Source organism: Pseudophryne corroboree, chromosome 6 (genome assembly GCF_028390025.1).
Source record: "Pseudophryne corroboree isolate aPseCor3 chromosome 6, aPseCor3.hap2, whole genome shotgun sequence".
Lineage (NCBI taxonomy): Eukaryota > Metazoa > Chordata > Amphibia > Anura > Myobatrachidae > Pseudophryne > Pseudophryne corroboree.
Genome location: NC_086449.1, coordinates 843,378,753 through 843,404,198, shown reverse-complemented (window position 1 = coordinate 843,404,198; position 25,446 = coordinate 843,378,753). Strand labels below are relative to the sequence as shown.

General features: G+C 50.8%; 1 protein-coding gene across 21 annotated transcripts in view; it reads right to left on the bottom strand.

The window, feature by feature from the left end:
* Positions 1-25,446, bottom strand: part of EPS8 (EGFR pathway substrate 8, signaling adaptor) — a 611,221-nt gene that overhangs the window by 62,030 nt on the left and 523,745 nt on the right. For all 21 annotated transcript variants that reach the window (XM_063929435.1, XM_063929440.1, XM_063929438.1 and 18 more), the window contains 2 exons: positions 21,288-21,393; positions 20,322-20,453 (listed from right to left, as the gene is read on the bottom strand). In XM_063929435.1, the coding sequence (XP_063785505.1) occupies positions 20,322-20,453; positions 21,288-21,393 (238 nt within the window). The remainder of the gene's footprint in view (positions 1-20,321; positions 20,454-21,287; positions 21,394-25,446) is intronic.

Below are 25,446 nucleotides of genomic sequence, written 5' to 3'. Positions count from 1 at the left end.
ACACAAATTTAAATAAGGAAATGTCACTATCACAGATGCATTCTCTCCCATGGCTATTGGTTCCTTACTAACTTCAAGACTATTACTAACTGTTTACACACAATAACTAACAGAACTACAAAAACTAATAAATGTCAGGCTGCGGGAGGGCTCAGTCAGGCTACGGGGGAGAGGTTAGGCCTGAGCAGGGCTCAGTCAGGCTATGGGGGGGGGGGGAGTTAGGCTGCAGGAGGGCTCAGTCAGGCTACGGGGAGGGGGTTAGGCTGCAGGAGGGCTCTTTCAGGCTACGTGGGGGGGGGGGGTCTTGGGAGTTAGGCTGCAGGAGGGCTCAGTCAGGCTACGGGAGGGGGGGGGGGGTTAGGCAGCAGGAGGTTTAAGATTAGGGGTTGGGAGGATAAACCGTCGGGATGCAACTGTATATATCAGCAATGATCTGGCACAGTGCTGGAACCAGGGGTGCCAGTTATAGGTGGTGTACCTGTATTATTAAGATAGGTATGTGCATATAAATAAACTAGTTGGTCTCACGTGTGATCAACTGCAGGATACAATTTCCCCTCCAATAGGTAGACATAGCTCACACAGGAACGCTGGAATTGGCTCTAGCACTACAAGTTCCAGCCTCTCTTTGCTTTAGGCAGCTTGGCTCTCTGGATCGATCTCTGGATGGTGTAGGCCACATAGTCTCTCCCTGACTCCTATGTGTTCTATCCATCTTGCCTACCGTGTTCAGAATCTGACTCCACCTCCTACTCTTCCCAGGCTCTCTCAAAGCTGCCGACCAGGACTTTGCCACATGGCAGTTGCAGTTCTGTGCCAATATGGGTAGAATATACTCATAGGTGCAAATGGCAGCTCCATCATAAGGGTACAATATACCCATGGGGGCAGATTACATGTTCATAGTGGCAGACCCAGTGAGTGTCGCCATCATATTGGTACAATATACCCCTAGGGGAGGCTATACATGGATACCTCTCTTGGTTACATTACTGCAGGACTGTAAGTCACTGAGAAACACAAATCAGACAGTGACAACTGAGCGATACCAGAAAGTCATCCAGTATTAAGGGATGTGGTGGAGTCAATTTATAAGACGTCTGTAGGACATCACCGATATAGCAACTGTTCATTAATAAGAGAGGGAACAGGGAATGATACATAAAACGTAGACTAAAAGTCAGATAATGACAAATGATGAGATACAATTGTCCACATTTACCACCGACCTACAGCTGTCTATGGGACGCAGTCATAGGTCCACATTTACCACCAACCTACAGCTGTCTATGGGACACAGTCATAGGTCCACATTTACCACCTTGTAGAAAAAGAAAAAAGTACGATCTCACTTTTGCGCTCAATGTCCAGAAAATTCAGTTTTGCCACAGTGGACCGATGTAGTTCATTCAATATGAAAAAGAAAAAAAATGCAACATAGTATAATACTGCATTGAGACCAGATCTTTCACCACTGTGTAATACAGGGAATGGAAATGTGGATATAGTCCCAAAACTGGAAAGTTCAAGCTTCCACCTCTTTTTCAAGGCACCCAACGTGATATGCAGGATTTATGGTGATGGACGCTTACATGTAAGCTTACTTCTGTAAGACGTGATGAAAACTCATAAAGGTTTCTTTTGTTGGCCTTGCGATCACTTCATATAGGTAGATGGACCCCAATATCCCTCGTAACAAATCAAAGCCAGAGATACAATCCAATTAGGACAAGGACACTCTTTATTAGAGTACAAACAAAAGAGTGAACAGAAAAAAACCATACCATGTGGGAAAAGGCAGGATGATGTTAATAGCCAATAGCAATGGGTCCGGATACCAATAGCTATTTATCCCCCACTATGGATAGTCAAATCTGTCACCCACAACAACACACTGTGTCGACGCGTTTCGACGCTATGCAGCGTCTTTTTCAAGATTCACAGTGTGTAATCACCCTGGAGTGCAGCGTGTCCTGTCTGTTCAGGTAGAGGTTCTCTACCTGAACAGACAGGACACGCTGCACTCCAGGGTGATTACACACTGTGAATCTTGAAAAAGACGCTGCATAGCGTCGAAACGCGTCGACACAGTGTGTTGTTGTGGGTGACAGATTTGACTATCCATAGTGGGGGATAAATAGCTATTGGTATCCGGACCCATTGCTATTGGCTATTAACATCATCCTGCCTTTTCCCACATGGTATGGTTTTTTTCTGTTCACTCTTTTGTTTGTACTCTAATAAAGAGTGTCCTTGTCCTAATTGGATTGTATCTCTGGCTTTGATTTGTTACGAGGGATATTGGGGTCCATCTACCTATATGAAGTGATCGCAAGGCCAACAAAAGAAACCTTTATGAGTTTTCATCACGTCTTACAGAAGTAAGCTTACATGTAAGCGTCCATCACCATAAATCCTGCATATCACGTTGGGTGCCTTGAAAAAGAGGTGGAAGCTTGAACTTTCCAGTTTTGGGACTATATCCACATTTCCATTCCCTGTATTACACAGTGGTGAAAGATCTGGTCTCAATGCAGTATTATACTATGTTGCATTTTTTTTCTTTTTCATATTGAATGAACTACATCGGTCCACTGTGGCAAAACTGAATTTTCTGGACATTGAGCGCAAAAGTGAGATCGTACTTTTTTCTTTTTCTACAAGGTTGTATAGATTGGTGTTCTATTTAGTACTTTCCTGTGCAGCTCATTTGCGGCGCCCAGAGAGGAATTATTTTCTTATTACCACATTTACCACCGACTACAGCTGTCTATGGGACGCAGTCATAGGTCCACATTTACCACCGACCTACAGCTGTCTATGGGACGCAGTCAAATGTCCAAATTTACCACCAACTACAGCTGTCTATGGGACGCAGTCATAGGTCCACAATTACCACCAACTACAGCTGTCTATGGGACACAGTCATAGCTCCACATTTACCACCGACTACAGCTGTCTATGGGACACAGTCATAGGTCCACATTTACCACCGACTACAGCTGTCTATGGGACGCAGTCATAGGTCCACATTTACCACCGACCTACAGCTGTCTATGGGACGCAGTCAAATGTCCAAATTTACCACCAACTACAGCGGTCTATGGGACGCAGTCATAGGTCCACATTTACCACCGACCTACAGCTGTCTATGGGACGCAGTCAAATGTCCAAATTTACCACCAACTACAGCTGTCTATGGGACGCAGTCATAGGTCCACAATTACCACCAACTACAGCTGTCTATGGGACGCAGTCATAGGTCCACAATTACCACCAACTACAGCTGTCTATGGGACACAGTCATAGCTCCACATTTACCACCGACCTACAACTGTCTATGGGACGCAGTCATAGGTCCACATTTACCACCGACTACAGCTGTCTATGGGACGCAGTCATAGGTCCACATTTACCACCAACTACAGCTGTCTATGGGACACAGTCATAGCTCCACATTTACCACCAACCTACAGCTGTCTATGGGACGCAGTCATAGGTCCACATTTACCACCAACTACAGCTGTCTATGGGACGCAGTCATAGGTCCACATTTACCACCAACTACAGCTGTCTATGGGACGCAGTAATAGGTCCACATTTACCACCGACTACAGCTGTCTATGGGACGCAGTCAAATGTCCAAATTTACCACCAACTACAGCTGTCTATGGGACGCAGTCATAGGTCCACATTTACCACCGACCTACAACTGTCTATGGGACGCAGTCATAGGTCCACATTTACCACCGACTACAGCTGTCTATGGGATGCAGTCATATGTCCACATTTACCACCGACTACAGCTGTCTATAGGACACAGTCATAGGTCCACATTTACCACCAACTACAGCTGTCTATGGGACGCAGTCATACATTCACATTTACCACCAACTACAGCTGTATATGGGACGCAGTCATAGGTCCACATATACAACCGACCTACAACTGTCTATGGGACACAGTCATAGCTCCACATTTACCACCGACCTACAACTGTCTATGGGACACAGTCATAGCTCCACATTTACCACCGACTACAGATGTCTATGGGACGCAGTCATAGGTCCAATTTACCACCGACTACAGCTGTCTATGGGATGCAGTCATAGGTCCACATTTACCACCAACCTACAGATGTTTATGGGACGCAGTCATATGTCAACATTTACCACCGTCCTACAGTTGTCTATGGGACGCAGTCATATGCCCACATTTACCACCAACTACAGCTGTCTATGGGAGGCAGTCATAGGTCCACATTTACAACCGACCTACAGCTGTTTACATGCAGTCATAGGTCCACATTTACCACTGACCTAAAGCTGTCTATGAGACGCAGTCATAGGTCCACATTTACCACCAACTAGAGCTGTCTATGGGACGCAGTCATAGGTCCACATTTACCACCAACTACAGCTGTGTATGGGACACAGTCATAGGTCCAAATTTACCACCGACTACAGCTGTCTATGGGAGACAGTCATAGGTCCACATTTACCTACGACTACAGTTGTCTATGGGACACAGTCATACGTCTACATTTACCACCGACCTACAGCTGTTTCCATGCAGTCATAGGTTCACATTTACCACTGAACTACAGCTGTCTATGGGACGCAGTCATACGTCCACATTTACCACCAACTACAGCAGTCTATGCGATGCAGTCATATGTCCAAATTTACAACCAACTACAGCTGTCTATGAGACGCAATCATATGTCCACATTTACCACCAACTACAGCTGTCTATGGGACGCTGTCATATGTCCACATTTACCACCAAATACAGCTGTCTATGTGACGCAGTCATAGGTCCACATTTACCAGCGACATACAGCTGTATATAGGACGCAGTCATACATCCACATTTACCACCGACTACAGCTGTCTATGGGACGCAGTCATAGGTCCACATTTACCACCGACTATGGGATGCAGTCATAGGTTCACATTTACCACCGACCTAAAGCTGTCTATGGGAGGCAGTCATAGGTCCACATTTACCACGGTATCCGGACTCCAGGTCGACAGCAAAAAGGTCGACACACCTTAGGTCGACCCCAATTGGTCAACACACCTTAGGTCGACATGGACAAAAGGTCGACATGGACAACAGGTCGACAGGAACAAGGTCGACATGGAAAAAGGTCGACCTGGAAAAAGGTCGACATGAGTTTTTCACAATTTTTTTCTTTTTTGGAACCTTTTCATACTTAACGATCCATGTGGACTACGATTGGAACGGTAATCTGTGCCGAGCGAAGCAATAGCGGAGCGAAGGCACCATGCCCGAAGCATGGCGAGCGAAGCGAGCCATGCGAGGGGACGCGGTGCACTAATTGGGGTTCCCGGTCACTCTACGAAGAAAAAGGCACCAAAAAAACATAAAAAAACTCATGTCGACCTTTTTCCATGTCGACCTTGTTCCTGTCGACCTTTTGTCCATGTCGACCTAAAGTGTGTCGACCAATTGGCGTCGACCTAAGGTGTGTCGACCTTTTGCTGTCGACCCCGAGTCCCAGACCCATTTACCACCGACCTACAGCTGTCTATGGGAGGCAGTCATAAGTCCACATTTACCACCGACCTAAAGCTGTCTATGGGACGCAGTCATACGTCCACATTTACCACCAACTACAGCTGTCTATGCGATGCAGTCATATGTCCAAATTTACAACCAACTACAGCTGTCTATGAGACGCAATCACATGTCCACATTTACCACCGACTACAGCTGTCTATGATACGCAGTCATATGTCCATATTTACCACCAACTACAGCTGTCTATGGGACACAGTCATAGCTCCACATTTACCACCAACCTACAGCTGTCTATGGGACGCAGTCATAGGTCCACATTTACCACCAACTACAGCTGTCTATGGGACGCAGTCATAGGTCCACATTTACCACCAACTACAGCTGTCTATGGGACGCAGTCATAGGTCCACATTTACCACCGACTACAGCTGTCTATGGGACGCAGTCAAATGTCCAAATTTACCACCAACTACAGCTGTCTATGGGACGCAGTCATAGGTCCACATTTACCACCGACCTACAACTGTCTATGGGACGCAGTCATAGGTCCACATTTACCACCGACTACAGCTGTCTATGGGATGCAGTCATATGTCCACATTTACAACCGACCTACAGCTGTTTACATGCAGTCATAGGTCCACATTTACCACCGACCTAAAGCTGTCTATCGGACGCAGTCATAGGTCCACATTTACCACCGACCTACAGCTGTCTATGGGAGGCAGTCATACGTCCACATTTACCACCAACTGCAGCTGTCTATGGGATGAAGTCATAGGTCCACATTTACCACCGACTACAGCTATCTATGGGATGCAGTCATAGGTCCACATTTACCACAAACTATGGGATGCAGTCATAGGTCCACATTTACGACGGTATCCGGACTCCAGGTCGACAGCAAAATGGTCGATACACCTTAGGTCGACGCCAATTGGTCAACACACCTTACGTCGACATGGACAACAGGTCGACAGGAACAAGGTCGACATGGGAAAAGGTCGACATGGGTTTTTCACGATTTTTTTCTTTTTTGGAACCTTTTCATACTTAACGATCCACGTGGAGTACGATTGGAACGGTAATTTGTGCCGAGCGAAGCGGTAGCGGAGTGAAGGCACCATGCCCGAAGCATGGCGAGCGAAGCGAGCCATGCGAGGCGACGCGGTGCACTAATTGGGGTTCCCGGTCACTCTACGAAGAAAACGACACCAAAAAAACATAAAAAACTCATGTCGACCTTTTGTCCACGTCGACCTTTTGTCCACGTCGACCTGAAGTGTGTCGACCAATTGGCGTCGACCTAATGTGTGTCGACCTTTTTGCTGTCAACCCTCAGTCCCAGATCCATTTACCACCGACCTACAGCTGTCTATGGGAGGCAGTCATACGTCCACATTTACCACCAACTGCAGCTGTCTATGGGATGAAGTCATATGTCCAAATTTACCACCAACTACAGCTGTCTATGGGACGCAGTCATAGGTCCACATTTACCACCAACTACAGCTGTCTATGGGAGGCAGTCATACGTCCACATTTACCACCAACTGCAGCTGTCTATGGGATGAAGTCATATGTCCAAATTTACCACCAACTACAGCTGTCTATGGGACGCAGTCATAGGTCCACATTTACTACCGACCTACAGCTGTCTATAGGACGCAGTCATAGGTCCACATTTACCACTGACTACAGCTATCTATGGGACGCAGTCATACATCCACATTTACCACTGACTACAGCTGTCTATGGGACGCAGTCATATGTCCAAATTTACCACCAACTACAGCTGTCTATGGGACGCAGTCATAGGTCCACATTTACCACCGACCTACAGCTGTCTATGGAACGCAGTCATAGGTCCACATTTACCACCAACCTACAGCTGTCTATGGGAGGCAGTCATAGGTCCACATTTACCACCAACTACAGCTGTCTATTGGATGCAGTCATAGGTCCACATTTACCACCAACTATGGGATGCAGTCATAGTTCCACATTTACCACCGACCTACAGCTGTCTATGGGACGTAGTCATAGGTCCACATTTACAACCGACCTACAGCTGTTTACATGCAGTCATAGGTCCACATTTACCACCGACGACAGCTATCTATGGGATGCAGTCATAGGTCCACATTTACCACCGACTACAGCTGTCTATGGGAGGCAGTCATAAGTCCACATTTACAACCGACTTACAGCTGTTTACATGCAGTCATAGGTCCACATTTACCACCGACAATAGCTATCTATGGGACGCAGTCATAGGTCCACATTTACCACCGACCTACAGCTGTCTATGGGATGCAGTCATAGGTCCACATTTACCACCAACTATGGGATGCAGTCATAGGTCCACATTTACCACCGACCTACAGCTGTCTATGGGAGGCAATCATAGGTCCACATTTACAACCGACCTACAGCTGTTTACATGCAGTCATAGGTCCACATTTACCACTGACCTAAAGCTGTCTATGGGAGGCAGTCATACGTCCACATTTACCACCAACTGCAGCTGTCTATGGGATGCAGTCATAGGTCCACATTTACCACCGACCTACAGCTGTGTATGGAACGCAGTCATAGGTCCACATTTACCACCGACTTACAGCTGTCTATGGGAGGCAGTCATAGGTCCACATTTACCACCGACTACAGCTGTCTATGGGATACAGTCATATGTCCACATTTACCACCGACCTACAGCTGTCTATGGGACGCAGTCATATGTCCACATTGACATCCGACCTACAGCTGTTTACATGCAGTCATAGGTCCACATTTACCACCGACTACAGCTGTCTATGGGATGCAGTCATAGGCCCACATTTACCACCAACTACAGCTGTCTATGGGATACAGTCATAAGTCCACATTTACCACCGACCTACAGCTGTCTATGGGAGGCAGTCATAGGTCCACATTTACCACCAACTACAGCTGTCTATTGGACGCAGTCATACATCCACATTTACCACCGACCTACAGCTGTCTATGGAATGCAGTCATAGGTCCACATTTACCACCAACTATGGGAGGCAGTCATAGGTCCACATTTACAACCGACCTGCAGCTGTTTACATGCAGTCATAGGTCCACATTTACCACCGACCTAAAGCTGTCTATGGGACGCAGTCATAGGTCCGCCACATTTAACACCGACTACAGCTGTCTATGGGATGAAGTCATAGGTCCACATTTACCACCGACTACAGCTATCTATGGGATGCAGTCATAGGTCCACATTTACCATCGACCTACAGCTGTCTATGGGACGCAGTCATAGGTCCACATTTACCACCGACCTACAGCTGTCTGTGGGATGCAGTCATAGGTCCACATTTACCACCAACTATGGGATGCAGTCATAGGTCCACATTTACCACCGACCTACAGCTGTCTATGGGACGCAGTCATAGGTCCACATTTACAACCGACCTACAGCTGTTTACATGCAGTCATAGGTCCACATTTACCACTGACCTAAAGCTGTCTATGGGACGCAGTCATAGGTCCACATTTACCACCGACTACAGCTGTCTATGGGAGGCAGTCATACGTCCACATTTACCACCAGCTGCAGCTGTCTATGGGACGAAGTCATAGGTCCACATTTACCACCGACTACAGCTGTCTATGGGATGCAGTCATAGGTTTAAATTTACCAACAACTACAGCTGTCTATGGGACGCAGTCATAGGTCCACATTTACCACCGACCTACAGTTGTCTATGGGACGCAGTCATAGGTCCACATTTACCACCGACCTACAGCTGTTTATGGGACGCAGTCATAGGTCCACATTTACCACTGACTACAGCTGTCTATGGGAGGCAGTCATAGGTCCACATTTACCACCGACTACAGCTGTCTATGGGAGGCAGTCATTGGTCCATACTCACCACCGACCTACAGCTGTCTATGGGACGCAGTCATAGGTCCACATTTTCCACCGACCTATAGCTGTCTATGGGACGCAGTCATAGGTCCACATTTACCACCGACCTACATCTGTCTATGGGACGCAGTCATAGGTCTACATTTACCACCAACCTACAGCTGTCTATGGGAGGCAGTCATAGGTCCACATTTACCACCGACTACAGCTGTCTATGGGACGCAGTCATAGGTCCACATTTACCACCGACTACAGCTGTCTATGGGAGGCAGTCATAGGTCCACATTTACCACCGACTACAGCTGTCTATGGGAGGCAGTCATACGTCCACATTTACCACCAACTACAGCTGTCTATGGGAGGCAGTCATACGTCCACATTTACCACCGACCACAGCTGTCTATGGGATGCAGTCATAGGTCCACATTTACCACCGACTACAGCTGTCTATGGGACGCAGTCATAATATGGACTCCAGAATGTCTTAAGTTAGGTCTTCAACATATTTAAAGTAGTTAACATGTCATCAGTGTCAGCAAGCCTGAATATGTCAATATGTTCTCTGTGAACAAACTCATGTTGACCTAATATACCACACTCCTGAATATACTTCATGTACAGGCTGCATTGTGTTACAGTAAGAAAGGGTTAGGGTCATGGGATCACACACAAACCACTCTATAGTACATGCAGAGAGATCTGGAACCCGCCAATCCGGTGGCACATAGCGACCCTACCTTGAAGATCTCAAATTCTCTCTTTGGCATCAAAAGCTGCCACATGACAAATACATAGAGAGTTCTGTAAGACACAATGTCAGCATCGGCAGAGAGCAGTTATACACAGTGTCACTATATCGCTGCCGCACCTACAGAAACTCATCTATCCAGAGGTGATCTAATGTCATGTTCAGTCTTCATGAAATAATGATAACATTATGGGGCATAGTTATCACAATCCGCCCACATGTATCAATTATCGCATGCAGGAACAGAGCGTGCGAGGAAGCTCTGCCCCAGAGAATCTGCTCCGCAGACTTCTCACAGTGAGTGTCTCCGCGCAATGCGCCTCCGCCACCAGAGCTAGCGATCAGATGACCAGAGTCACGGACGGTCACCGGTCACCTCATCAGGGGCTTGTAAGTTATTAATTTTTTAAAAAATATTTATTTTTATTTTTGCAGTGATCAGTCACAGGTGTCGGCTCCCGACTCTGCCTGTCAGAGCGGAGAAGGAACCTCAGGGAATCGTGGATAACGCCATATCAAGACAGCGTTTTTATCAGAGTTGCATTCAGGTTTTTTTTTTATTTTGGAAATTCGGCCAGATGACTTTACAAGTGCGGAAAATGTAATATTACTGGTTTGGAGGAGACGTTTACGTTTCTCCTTCATCTGCCGTTTAGTACATTTAGGCGATACTAAAATAATGTGAAAAAGGTGGGAAAACAGCCAGTAAACATAATGTTGATAAATATACCCGAGATTGATAAAGTGGAGAGAGATAAAGGACCAGTCAGTCAGCTCCTGGCATTTTTTAAACACAGCCTGTAACATGACAGCTAGGAGCTGATTGGTTGGTACTTTATCACTTTCTAAGCACTGGCACATCTCCCCCAAAGTAATGTTTATGCTTCTAACAAACAGCGTTTTCTAATTACCCAGAGCTGGAATGTGATTACTCCATCTGTATATGATGCAAAACGTGATTAATATGCCACAACCTACGCCTAACCCTCCCCCCGCCCGCAGCCTACACCACCCTCCCTAACACCCTCCACCACCCGCAGCCGCCCACCCCCCTACAACCTACGCCTAACCCTCCCCCCCGCCCGCAGCCTACACCACCCTCCACCACCCCCCACAACATACGCCTAACCCTCCCCCCGCCCGCAGCCTACACCACCCTCCACCCCCCCCCCACAACATACGCCTAACCCTCCCCCCCGCCCGCAGCCTACACCACCCTCCACCCCCCCCCCCACAACCTACGCCTAACCCTCCCCCCCGCCCGCAGCCTACACCACCCTCCACCCCCTCCCCACAACCTACGCCTAACCCTCCCCCCCGCCCGCAGCCTACACCACCCTCCACCCCCCCCCACAACCTACGCCTAACCCTCCCCCCGCCCGCAGCCTACACCACCCTCCCTAACACCCTCCACCACCCGCAGCCGCCCACCCCCCCACAACCTACGCCTAACCCTCCCCCCGCCCGCAGCCTACACCACCCTCCACCCCCCCCCCCAACCTACGCCTAACCCTCCCCCCGCCCGCAGCCTACACCACCCTCCACCCCCCCCCCCCCACAACCTACGCCTAACCCTCCCCCCCGCCCGCAGCCTACACCACCCTCCACCCCCCCCACACAACCTACGCCTAACCCTCCCCCCGCCCGCAGCCTACACCACCCTCCCTAACACCCTCCACCACCCGCAGCCGCCCACCCCCCCACAACCTACGCCTAACCCTCCCCCCGCCCGCAGCCTACACCACCCTCCCTAACACCCGCCACCACCCGCAGCCGCCCCCCCCCCCACAACCTACGCCTAACCCTCCCCCCCCGCCCACAGCCTACACCACCCTCCCTAACACCCTCCACCACCCGCAGCCCCCCCCCACAACCTACGCCTAATCCTCCCCCCCGCCCGCAGCCTACACCACCCTCCCCCCCCCCCACAACCTACGCCTAACCCTCCCCCCGCCCGCAGCTTACACCACCCTCCCTAACACCCTCCACCACCCGCAGCCGCCCACCCCCCCACAACCTACGCCTAACCCTCCCCCCCGCCCGCAGCCTACACCACCCTCCACCCCCCCCACAACCTACGCCTAACCCCCCCCCCCGCCCGCAGCCTACACCACCCTCCCTAACACCCTCCACCACCCGCAGCCGCCCACCCCCCCACAACCTACGCCTAACCGTCCCCCCCACCCGCAGCCTACACCTAACCCTCCCCCACCTGCAGCCTACACCTAACCCTCCCTAACCCCCCCACCACCACCCACAGCCTACACCTAACCCCCCCACATCCTACGCCTAACCCTCCCCCCGCCTGCAGCCTACACCACCCTCCCTAACACCCTCCACCACCCGCAGCCGCCCACCCCCCCACAACCTACGCCTAACCCTCCCCCCGCCCGCAGCCTACACCACCCTCCCTAACACCCTCCACCACCCGCAGCTGCCCACCCCCCCACAACCTACGCCTAACCCTCCCCCCCGCCCGCAGCCTACACCACCCTCCACCCCCCCCCACAACCTACGCCTAACCCTCCCCCCGCCCGCAGCCTACACCACCCTCCCTAACACCCTCCACCACCCACAGCCGCCCCCCCCCCACAGCCTACGCCTAACCCTCCCCCCGCCCGCAGCCTACACCACCCTCCCTAACACCCTCCACCACCCTCCACCCCCCCCACAACCTACGCCTAACCCCCCCCCCCCTCCGCCCGCAGCCTACACCACCCTCCCTAACACCCTCCACCACCCGCAGCCGCTCACCCCCCCACAACCTACGCCTAACCCTCCCCCCGCCCGCAGCCTACACCACCCTCCCTAACACCCCCCCCACCACCACCCGCAGCCGCCCCCCCCCACAACCTACGCCTAACCCTCCCCCCGCCCGCAGCCTACACCACCCTCCACCCCCCCCCACAACCTACGCCTAACCCCCCCCCCCCCCCCGCCCGCAGCCTACACCACCTTCCCTAACACCCTCCACCACCCGCAGCCGCCCACCCCCCCCACAGCCTACGCCTAACCCTCCCCCCGCCCGCAGCCTACACCACCCTCCCTAACACCCTCCACCACCCGCAGCCCCCCCCCACAACCTACGCCTAACCCTCCCCCCCGCCCGCAGCCTACACCACCCTCCACCCCCCCCCACAACCTACGCCTAACCCTCCCCCCGTCCGCAGCCTACACCACCCTCCACCCCCCCCCCCCACAACCTACGCCTAACCCCCCCCTCCCCCGCCCGCAGCCTACACCACCCTCCCTAACACCCTCCACCACCCGCAGCCCCCCCCCCCCACGCCTAACCCTCCCCCCGCCCGCAGCCTACACCACCCTCCCTAACACCCTCCACCACCCTCCACCCCCCCACAACCTACGCCTAACCCCCCCCTCCGCCCGCAGCCTACACCACCCTCCCTAACACCCTCCACCACCCGCAGCCGCCCACCCCCCCACAACCTACGCCTAACCCTCCCCCCGCCCGCAGCCTACACCACCCTCCCTAACACCCCCCCCACCACCACCACCCGCAGCCGCCCCCCCCCCACAACCTACGCCTAACCCTCCCCCCGCCCGCAGCCTACACCACCCTCCACCCCCCCCCCACAACCTACGCCGAACCCCCCCCCCCGCCCGCAGCCTACACCACCTTCCCTAACACCCTCCACCACCCGCAGCCGCCCACCCCCCCCACAGCCTACGCCTAACCCTCCACCCGCCCGCAGCCTACACCACCCTCCCTAACACCCTCCACCACCCTCCACCCCCCCCCCCCCACAACCTACGCCTAACCCCCCCCCCCGCCCGCAGCCTACACCACCCTCCCTCTAACACCCTCCACCACCCGCAGCCGCCCACCCCCCTACAACCTATGCCTAACCCTCCCCCCGCCCGCAGCCTACACCACCCTCCCTAACACCCCCCCCGCCACCACCCGCAGCCGCCCCCCCCCACAACCTACGCCTAACCCTCCCCCCGCCCGCAGCCTACAACACCCTCCCTAACACCCTCCACCACCCGCAGCCGCCCACCCCCCCACAACCTACGCCTAACCCTCCCCCCGCCCGCAGCCTACACCACCCTCCCTAACACCCTCCACCACCCGCAGCCGCCCACCCCCCCACAACCTACGCCTAACCCTCCCCCCGCCCGCAGCCTACACCACCCTCCCCAACACCCCCCCCACCACCACCCGCAGCCGCCCCCCCCCCCCACAACCTACGCCTAACCCTCCCCCCCGCCCGCTGCCTACACCACCCTCCCTAACACCCTCCACCACTCGCAGCCGCCCACCCCCCCACAACCTACGCCTAACCGTCCCCCCCGCCCGCAGCCTACACCACCCTCCACCCCCCCCCACAACCTACGCCTAACCCCCCCCCCCCCCCGCCCGCAGCCTACACCACCCTCCCTAACACCCTCCACCACCCGCAGCTGCCCACCCCCCCACAACCTACGCCTAACCCTCCCCCCCGCCCGCAGCCTACACCACCCTCCACCCCCCCCCACAACCTACGCCTAACCCTCCCCCCGCCCGCAGCCTACACCACCCTCCCTAACACCCTCCACCACCCGCAGCCCCCCCCCCACAACCTACGCCTAACCCTCCCCCCCGCCCGCAGCCTACACCACCCTCCACCCCCCCCCCCCACAACCTACGCCTAACCCTCCCCCCGCCCGCAGCCTACACCACCCTCCACCCCCCCCACAACCTACGCCTAACCCCCCCCCGCCCGCAGCCTACACCACCCTCCCTAACACCCTCCACCACCCGCAGCCGCCCACACCCCCCACAGCCTACGCCTAACCCTCCCCCCGCCCGCAGCCTACACCACCCTCCCTAACACCCTCCACCCCCCCCCCCACAACCTACGCCTAACCCCCCCCCCCCCCCGCCCGCAGCCTACACCACCCTCCCTAACACCCTCCACCACCCGCAGCCGCCCACCCCCCCACAACCTACGCCTAACCCTCCCCCTGCCCGCAGCCTACACCACCCTCCCTAACACCCCACCACCACCCGCAGCCGCCCCCCCCCCCACAACCTACGCCTAACCCTCCCCCCGCCCGCAGCCTACACCACCCTCCACCCCCCCCCCCACAACCTACGCCTAACCCCCCCCCCGCCCGCAGCCTACACCACCCTCCCTAACACCCTCCACCCCCCGCAGCCGCCCACCCCCCCCACAGCCTACGCCTAACCCTCCCCCCGCCCGCAGCCTACACCACCCTCCCTAACACCATCCACCCCCCCCCCACAACCTACGCCTAACCCCCACCCCCGCCCGCAGCCTACACCACCCTCCCTAACACCCTCCACCACCCGCAGCCGCCCACCCCCCCACAACCTACGCCTAACCCTCCCCCCGCCCGCAGCCTACACCACCCTCCCTAACACCCCCCCCCCCACCACCACCCGCAGCCGCCCCCCCTACAACCTACGCCTAACCCTCCCCCCGCAGCCTACACCACCCTCCCTAACACCCTCCACCACCCGCAGCCGCCCACCCCCCCACAACCTACGCCTAACCCTCCCCCCGCCCGCAGCCTACACCACCCTCCCTAACACCCTCCACCACCCGCAGCCGCCCACCCCCCCACAACCTACGCCTAACCCTCCCTTCGCCCGCAGCCTACACCACCCTCCCTAACACCCCCCCACCACCACCCGCAGCCGCCCCCCCCCCCACAACCTACGCCTAACCCTCCCCCCCGCCCGCTGCCTACACCACCCTCCCTAACACCCTCCACCACCCGCAGCCGCCCACCCCCCCACAACCTACGCCTAACCGTCCCCCCCACCCGCAAGCCTACACCTAACCCTCCCCCTCCCCCACCTGCAGCCTACACCTAACCCTCCCTAACCCCCCCAACACCACCCACAGCCTACACCTAACCCCCCCACATCCTACGCCTAAACCTCCCCCCCCACCCGCAGTCTACACTTAACCCTACCTAACACCTAACCCTCCCTAACACCTTCCACCACCACTCGCAGCCGCCTAACACCCCCACACGCCGCCTAAAGCAGCCTGCACCTAACCCTCCCTAACACCACCCTCCGCCTAACCCTAACCTGTCCTCTCTGCAGCCTACACTTAACCCTCCCTAATACTCCCCCTCTCCCACCACCTGCAGCCTAACCCTAACCCCTCTCCCAGCAGCCTACACCTAACCCTCCCTAACACCCCGACACCCACCCTCAGTCTAACTCTAACCCCACCCCCCAAGGGCTTATCTCTCCGAAATCCCAGCAGTCATCTATCGGGATCCCAGCTGTCGGAATGCCGGCATTCTGATCAGTGTTGGGATTCCGGCGTCTGTCTTTTGAAAGTCAACATACAGACAGTATAGGCAGAGCTGGAGGCGGCTATCGGCCAGTATGTTCCGGACAATGTAAGCGACTCAACCAACATCTGCAGAGTTATATGATCTGCTATTTACAGGCAGCCGGGACAGGGAATGGCAGAATGCAGAGATTACTTACAGCAGCCGGGACAGGGAATGGCAGAACGCAGAGATTACTTACAGCAGTCAGGACAGGGAATGGCAGAATGCAGAGATTACTCACAGCAGTCAGGACAGGGAATGGCAGAACGCAGAGATTACTTACAGCAGTCAGGACAGGGAATGGCAGAACGCAGAGATTACTTACAGCAGCCGGGACAGGGAATGGCAGAACGCAGAGATTACTTACAGCAGTCGGGACAGGGAATGGCAGAACACAGAGATTACTTACAGCAGTCAGGACAGGGAATGGCAGAATGCAGAGATTACTTACAGCAGTCGGGACAGGGAATGGCAGAACGCAGAGATTACTTACAGCAGTCAGGACAGGGAATGGCAGAATGCAGATATTACTTACAGCAGTCAGGACAGGGAATGGCAGAACGCAGAGATTACTTACAGCAGTCAGGACAGGGAATGGCAGAATGCAGAGATTACTTACAGCAGTCAGGACAGGGAATGGCAGAATGCAGAGATTACTTACAGCAGTCAGGACAGGTAATGGCAGAATGCAGAGATTACTTACAGCAGTCAGGACAGGGAATGGCAGAATGCAGAGATTACTTACAGCAGTCAGGACAGGGAATGGCAGAACGCAGAGATTACTTACAGCAGTGGGGACAGGGAATGGCAGAACGCAGAGATTACTTACAGCAGTCGGGACAGGGAATGGCAGAATGCAGATATTACTTACAGCAGTGGGGACAGGGAATGGCAGAACGCAGAGATTACTTACAGCAGTCAGGACAGGGAATGGCAGAACGCAGAGATTACTTACAGCAGTCAGGGCAGGGAATGGCAGAACGCAGAGATTACTTACAGCAGTCAGGACAGGGAATGGCAGAACGCAGAGATTACTTACAGCAGTCAGGACAGGGAATGGCAGAATGCAGAGATTACTTACAGCAGTCGGGACAGGGAATGGCAGAACGCAGAGATTACTTACAGCAGCCGGGACAGGGAATGGCAGAATGCAGAGATTACTTACAGCAGTTGGGACAGGGAATGGCAGAATGCAGAGATTACTTACAGCAGTAAGGACAGGGAATGGCAGAATGCAGAGATTACTTACAGCAGTTGGGACAGGGAATGGCAGAATGCAGAGATTACTTACAGCAGTAAGGACAGGGAATGGCAGAACGCAGAGATTACTTACAGCAGTGGGGACAGGGAATGGCAGAATGCAGAGATTACTTACAGCAGTCGGGACAGGGAATGGCAGAACGCAGAGATTACTTACAGCAGTCAGGACAGGGAATGGCAGAATGCAGAGATTACTTACAGCAGTCGGGAGAGGGAATGGCAGAAGGCAGAGATTACTTACAGCAGTGGGGACAGGGAATGGCAGAACGCAGAGATTACTTACAGCAGTCGGGACAGGGAATGGCAGAATGCAGAGATTACTCACAGCAGTCAGGACAGGGAATGGCAGAATGCAGAGATTACTTACAGCAGTCAGGACAGGGAATGGCAGAACGCAGAGATTACTTACAGCAGCCGGGACAGGGAATGGCAGAATGCAGAGATTACTTACAGCAGTTGGGACAGGGAATGGCAGAATGCAGATATTACTTACAGCAGTCAGGACAGGGAATGGCAGAACGCAGAGATTACTTACAGCAGTCAGGACAGGGAATGGCAGAATGCAGAGATTACTTACAGCAGTCAGGACAGGGAATGGCAGAATGCAGAGATTACTTACAGCAGTCAGGACAGGGAATGGCAGAAGGCAGAGATTACTTACAGCAGTGGGGACAGGGAATGGCAGAACGCAGAGATTACTTACAGCAGTCGGGACAGGGAATGGCAGAATGCAGAGATTACTCACAGCAGTCAGGACAGGGAATGGCAGAACGCAGAGATTACTTACAGCAGCCGGGACAGGGAATGGCAGAATGCAGAGATTACTTACAGCAGTTGGGACAGGGAATGGCAGAATGCAGAGATTACTTACAGCAGTCAGGACAGGGAATGGCAGAACGCAGAGATTACTTACAGCAGTGGGGACAGGGAATGGCAGAACGCAGAGATTACTTACAGCAGTCGGGACAGGGAATGGCAGAATGCAGATATTACTTACAGCAGTGGGGACAGGGAATGGCAGAACGCAGAGATTACTTACAGCAGTGGGGACAGGGAATGGCAGAATGCAGAGATTACTTACAGCAGTCGGGACAGGGAATGGCAGAACGCAGAGATTACTTACAGCAGTCAGGACAGGGAATGGCAGAATGCAGAGATTACTTACAGCAGTCAGGACAGGGAATGGCAGAAGGCAGAGATTACTTACAGCAGTGGGGACAGGGAATGGCAGAACGCAGAGATTACTTACAGCAGTCGGGACAGGGAATGGCAGAATGCAGAGATTACTCACAGCAGTCAGGACAGGGAATGGCAGAATGCAGAGATTACTTACAGCAGTCAGGACAGGGAATGTCAGAACGCAGAGATTACTTACAGCAGCCGGGACAGGGAATGGCAGAACGCAGAGATTACTTACAGCAGTCGGGACAGGGAATGGCAGAATTCAGAGATTACTCACAGCAGTCAGGACAGGGAATGGCAGAATGCAGAGATTACTTACAGCAGTCGGGACAGGGAATGGCAGAACGCAGAGATTACTTACAGCAGTCAGGACAGGGAATGGCAGAACGCAGATTACTTACAGCAGTCGGGACAGGGAATGGCAGAACGCAGAGATTACTTACAGCAGTCAGGACAGGGAATGGCAGAATGCAGAGATTACTTACAGCAGTGGGGACAGGGAATGGCAGAATGCAGAGATTACTTACAGCAGTGGGGACAGGGAATGGCAGAATGCAGAGATTACTTACAGCAGTGGGGACAGGGAATGTCAGAACGCAGAGATTACTTACAGCAGTCGGGACAGGGAATGGCAGAACGCAGAGATTACTCACAGCAGTCAGGACAGGGAATGGCAGAATGCAGAGATTACTCACAGCAGTCGGGACAGGGAATGGCAGAACGCAGAGATTACTTACAGCAGTCGGGACAGGGAATGGCAGAACGCAGAGATTACTTACAGCAGTCGGGACAGGGAATGGCAGAACGCAGAGATTACTTACAGCAGTCAGGACAGGGAATGGCAGAACGCAGAGATTACTTACAGCAGTCAGGACAGGGAATGGCAGAACGCAGAGATTACTTACAGCAGTCAGGACAGGGAATGGCAGAACGCAGAGATTACTTACAGCAGTGGGGACAGGGAATGGCAGAACGCAGAGATTACTTACAGCAGTGGGGACAGGGAATGGCAGAACACAGAGATTACTTACAGCAGTGGGGACAGGGAATGGCAGAATGCAGAGATTACTTACAGCAGTCAGGACAGGGAATGGCAGAACACAGAGATTACTTACAGCAGTGGGGACAGGGAATGGCAGAATGCAGAGATTACTTACAGCAGTCAGGACAGGGAATGGCAGAACGCAGCATCATTCAGATAACAAGCAAAGGAGTTAAACAATAAATAGCTATTTACCACCAACTAAATACCAGGTAATACAATGACACATTGTAAAGATAGAAAGTACAAAGGAGTATAAAATATACATATAAGTATTTATCTGTTGCCATATGTGTAATAAGACGCACGCATACCTGAATTGTCTGGCTATAGGCGGGTTCTGAGCGCTCCTCGGCTTTCATTGCTGCAAGGATATTGTTTGGCACAAAACCAGAAGATCCACTGGAATTTGTAACCTTCCACCACTGCTTCTGATCATCCACAACCTAGAGCAGACACACAAATGGGTTCACAGCTCAATATCACTATATGAGATCTTCAATCATAATCAGATCATTCAAAATAAGAATGAGCGAAGAATGACCTGCAAGGAAGCCAAACTTTACAAGAGCAACTTTGATGTATGGACTGCAGAGATACAGCATTGTTAGGGCCATTCCATGTGCTTCTCCATCCAGGTCATAACCATCCTCATTCTGCCAGAGGGTGCTAGAAAGTTCTCTGGACTAATCTCCCATACACACACATTATTTTATATATATATATATATATATATATATATATATATATATATATATATACACATACATACATACATACATACATATATATATATATATATATATATATAAACACACACACACATACATACATATATGGGTTCTGGATCCTAAAACGGGTCTCCCATGGTATCCCTAGTGGATGACATATGAATGTTCGCAGTGGCAGCTATGTTCTGAGAACGTACAGTGAGTTATTATACTGGAACCATCCTGGACAACCCACGTTAGATACCTTGTTGAACCTACTGTCGTTAATAAACCAGACTCATGGACACATCTCATTCCTCTCCTCTTTGTTGGCACAGTCTTTACCATATGGAAACTTTGCTCATTCATTTGCCAAACTTTTAACAATATTAGAAAATAAAAGTTGCTGAATAAATTTAAAGACACTTCAGAAATTCTTCCGCTTTTTTAGACTGTCAGAGATCGCCGCTGCCTTCTACAAATGTGACCGTCTCTGCGACAAAAAGCTTCACATTGATCCCTTTGCTAAATGAGACGCTCTCTCCGGACGTGCGGGCGCTCGGCCATTACCTCCACAATGTCATCTTTCAGCACAGACAGCTCGTTGAGATTCCTGGCCACAAAGTCATACTTGCATATGGCGTATTTCTTGGCTTTGCTCTCCGGCTCAGGGTCCCTGTGGTAGAAGAATACATGAGTGGGTACTTAGTATAAATGGTTTCGGCCTACTCAGTGAACGTGCAGCACTCTGTGTGGGTTGTGTTTCTCTTGTGGGCACTGGTCCTAGAAGAGATATTAGGGAAGAAATCTGAATCCAGGGGCTAGATGTGACAGAGTTCCCCCAGCCCTGAAGCTACAGGACGAGTTACTGTAATGGGACCTCCTGCTTTTCTGTCACCTCCTAAGTAGACTGTGCCAACAGATAACCGGGAGGCCGGCATAGATCTACCACAGCGTGGACCATTGCTGCATGGCGTGTTACTCAGTGACCCGGGTTACACCTGGAGTGACATCGTCCGAGCTCTCTATATGTGATGCCAATTGTTGGGGCAGTACGGATGGTGTAATGGTTAGCATTACTGCCTCACAGCACTGAGGTCATGGGTTCCATTCCCACCATGGCCCTAACTGTGCGGAGTTTGTATATTCTCCCCGTACTTGCGTGGGTTTCCTCCGGGTACTCCGGTTTCCTCCCACAATCCAAAAATATACTGGTAGGTTAATTGGCTCCCAACAAAATTAACACTAGTATGTGTCTGTGTGTACATGTGGTAGTGAATATAGAATGTAAGCTCCACTGGGGCAGGGACTGATGTGAATGGGCAAAATATTCTCTGTACAGCGCTGCAGAATATGTGTGCGCTATATAAATAACTGGTAATAATAATAATAATAATAATTGTACAGGGTGTTCTGATTGCGTATTAAAGTGGCAGATTTAGGATTACCATGTTAGCACAGTTCCATCCTGAAGCGGAAAGTAACAGTATTCATCATTACACAATGCTAGTAGATGAAAATGATAAAACTTACATAATAAAAACAATGATTTCTAAAACGTTGGAGAACAGATTCTCGCCAATCCCACGTCCCTCACTAACACAGAACTGTATATACAGGATAAGAGCAGGCCAGTGCTGTATATACAGGATAAGAGCAGGCCAGTGCTGTATGTACCTGGATGTTATACATTAGTAAGGACACACGGAGAGCCCAGCGTTTATTACTAGGACATAACGTCACATTCTCCTAAAGGAAATCTCTAATGACATAGGAATATATCCTTTAGCTTCTACAAACCTTTTGTAACTGTGGCAGCTGCAGAAAAGCTCCTCAGCCCATGTAAAAATGGTTATTTTATTAGGAGATCACGGAAGGAACCTATAGAGACCCCCAATCCTCAGGACCCCATATCTAAAAACATAGTAACATAGTATCTAAGGTTGAAAAAAGACAATTGTCCATCGAGTTCAACCTATTTGTGGTCTCCTATGCAGGATTATTTTGTATAAAATTTTGACTTAAGTTGCCGACTGCCGTTACGTTTTACCCCTCTTTTTTATAATAACCATAGTGCGTGACTATGCCCCGTAACCCTGGATATCCTTATCCATTAGGAATTTATCTAACCCATTCTTAAAGGTGTTGACTGAGTTGGCCATTACAACTCCCTCAGGCAGGGAATTCCAAACATGTATCGTCCTTACCGTAAAAAAGCCTTTACGCCGTATTTAGTGGAATCTCCTCTCCTCTAACCTGAGCGAGTGTCCACGAGTTCTCTGTGTTGATCTAACCAAAAACAGGTCCTGCGCAAGATCTGTATAATGTCCCCTTATATATTTGTAAATGTTGATCATGTCCCCTTTTAATCTCCTCTTTTCCAGTGTAAACATGCCTAGTCTTGCAAGCCTTTCCTCGTATTCCAGCGTCTCTATACCCTTAATTAGTTTGGTTGCCCGCCTTTGAACCTTTTCTAGCTCCAGGATATCCTTTTTGTAGTAAGGTGCCCAGAATTGTACACAGTATTCAAGGTGTGGCCTCACAAGTGATTTATATAACGGGAGTATAATACTCTCGTCCCTAGCATCAATTCCCCGTTTTATGCATGCTAATATCTTATTAGCCTTCTTTGCTGCAGTCCTACTTTGGGTACTACTGCTTAGCTTGCTATCTATGAGGACACCTAAGTTATTTTCCAGTACAGAATCCCCTAATTTTACCCCATTTAGTAGGTAGGTGTTATTTTTGTTCTTGTTACCACAGTGCATTACCTTACACTTGTCTGTATTGAAACGCATTCTCCATTTCGCTGCCCAAGCTTCTAATTTAACGAAGTCATTCTGAAGCGACTCAGCATCCCCCTCCGCATTTATAACTTTACACAATTCGGTATCATCTGCAAAAATTGACACCATGCTCTCTAGACCTTCTGTTAGGTTGTTAATGAAAATATTGAACAATCGCGGTCCTAATACTGAGCCTTGCGGCAGACCACTTAGCACTTCAGTCAAAGTTGAAAAAGATCCATTAACCACAACGCCCTGCTCCCTATTATCTAACCAGTTTTTGACCCAAGTGCATATTGTGCTTCCTAGCCCTGATTCTTGTAGCTTGTAGATAAGTCTCATGTGTGGTACAGTATCGAACGCTTTGGCAAAATCTAAAAAGATTACATCCACCTCTTTACCCTGATCTAGGTTTGCGCTTACTGTTTCATAAAAGCCAAGTAAGTTGGTTTGACAGGATCTGTCCTTCATAAACCCATGTTGATTCCTTTTAATTACCTTATTGACTTCAAGGAACTTCTGAATACTATCTCTTAGAATACCTTCCAATACTTTCCCCACTATAGATGTAAGACTAACTGGTCTATAATTACCTGGTTCAGATTTACTTCCCTTTTTGAATATAGGCACTACTTCCGCTATACGCCAGTCTTTGGGAACCATACCTGATATTACTGAATCCTTAAAGATCAAAAATAGCGGTTTTGCAAGTTCAGAATGAAGCTCCATTAGAACCCTTGGGTGAATACCATTGGGACCTGGTGACTTATTAATCTTTAAATGTTTTAATCGGTCACAGACTACTTCCTCGCTTAAATAAGTACCTATCAGTGGGATATTCTCATTATTGAGATTATATGTTAGTCCCTGAATTGGGTCCTCTCTAGTAAATACTGTTGAAAAAAACTCATTTAGTGTGTCCGCTATGTCATTATCATTTTTGCTTAAGACTCCCAACTTGTCTTTTAAAGGGCCTATACTCTCCTTCTTTAATCTCTTGCTATTAATGTATTTAAATAATTTTTTGGGATTCGCTTTGCTTTCCTTTGCTACTAGTTTTTCAGTTTCTACTTTAGCCACTCTTATTTCCTTTTTGCATATTTTGTTACATTCCTTATAGTGCTGAAATGACTCTGCTTCCCTGTCAGATTTGTATTTTTTAAATGCTCGCCTTTTCTTGCCCATAAGTTCCTTTATCATTTGGTTAAGCCATCTGTTTGCTATCTGTCCTTGTATTACACAAATGTACGGAATCATTTGAGGAATCACATCCAGCTGTGTGCTCAGTACAGACACTTCTGCAATTTCTCCTTGCGTGGACACAATGGGCCTTTCCGTGGTTAGCGGTCAGAGGGCCACAGCAGAATTTTACATGTGATTTTTGGAAGGAGTCAGCACCCAAATGGGTCATGTACATCAGCCAAGGTAGTGAATGGAAAAACATAGCTTTGCAGCTAATCTGGACGACATAAGGAGATCCATACAATTAGGTGCAAGCTGACTTGTGCGAGCCATTCTCACATTGAACGCGCACTGTGAATTACGCCTGCAATCCAATTATACACTCGTATTGCTTTTTCAAAGGAAACTCACGTTTTTTGGTGCGTCCCCCCCAGAGCAGGTCAAAGAGGTTGGGAAAATCTTTTTAGTTAAAAATGTCGTGACTTGCTTCAGAACCTTTGGACTCCTCCCCTAATGATTAATTAGGTATTTGGAAGTTTTCAATTAGCTTAATTGGGCGAATAATTATGTAATTATTGGTGTCACAAAAATGGCCTCATATTACCCCAAAGTCAGCGATTTAATTTTTTATGCACCACAAATGCAAAGTATTTTTGTAAATATATAACTTTTTATAGATTTATAAAATCACTTTTTTTCTACTTTTTGTCATTTTTCAGTTACATTTTGTCAGTAATTAAACAAAATGAATTAACTTTTTA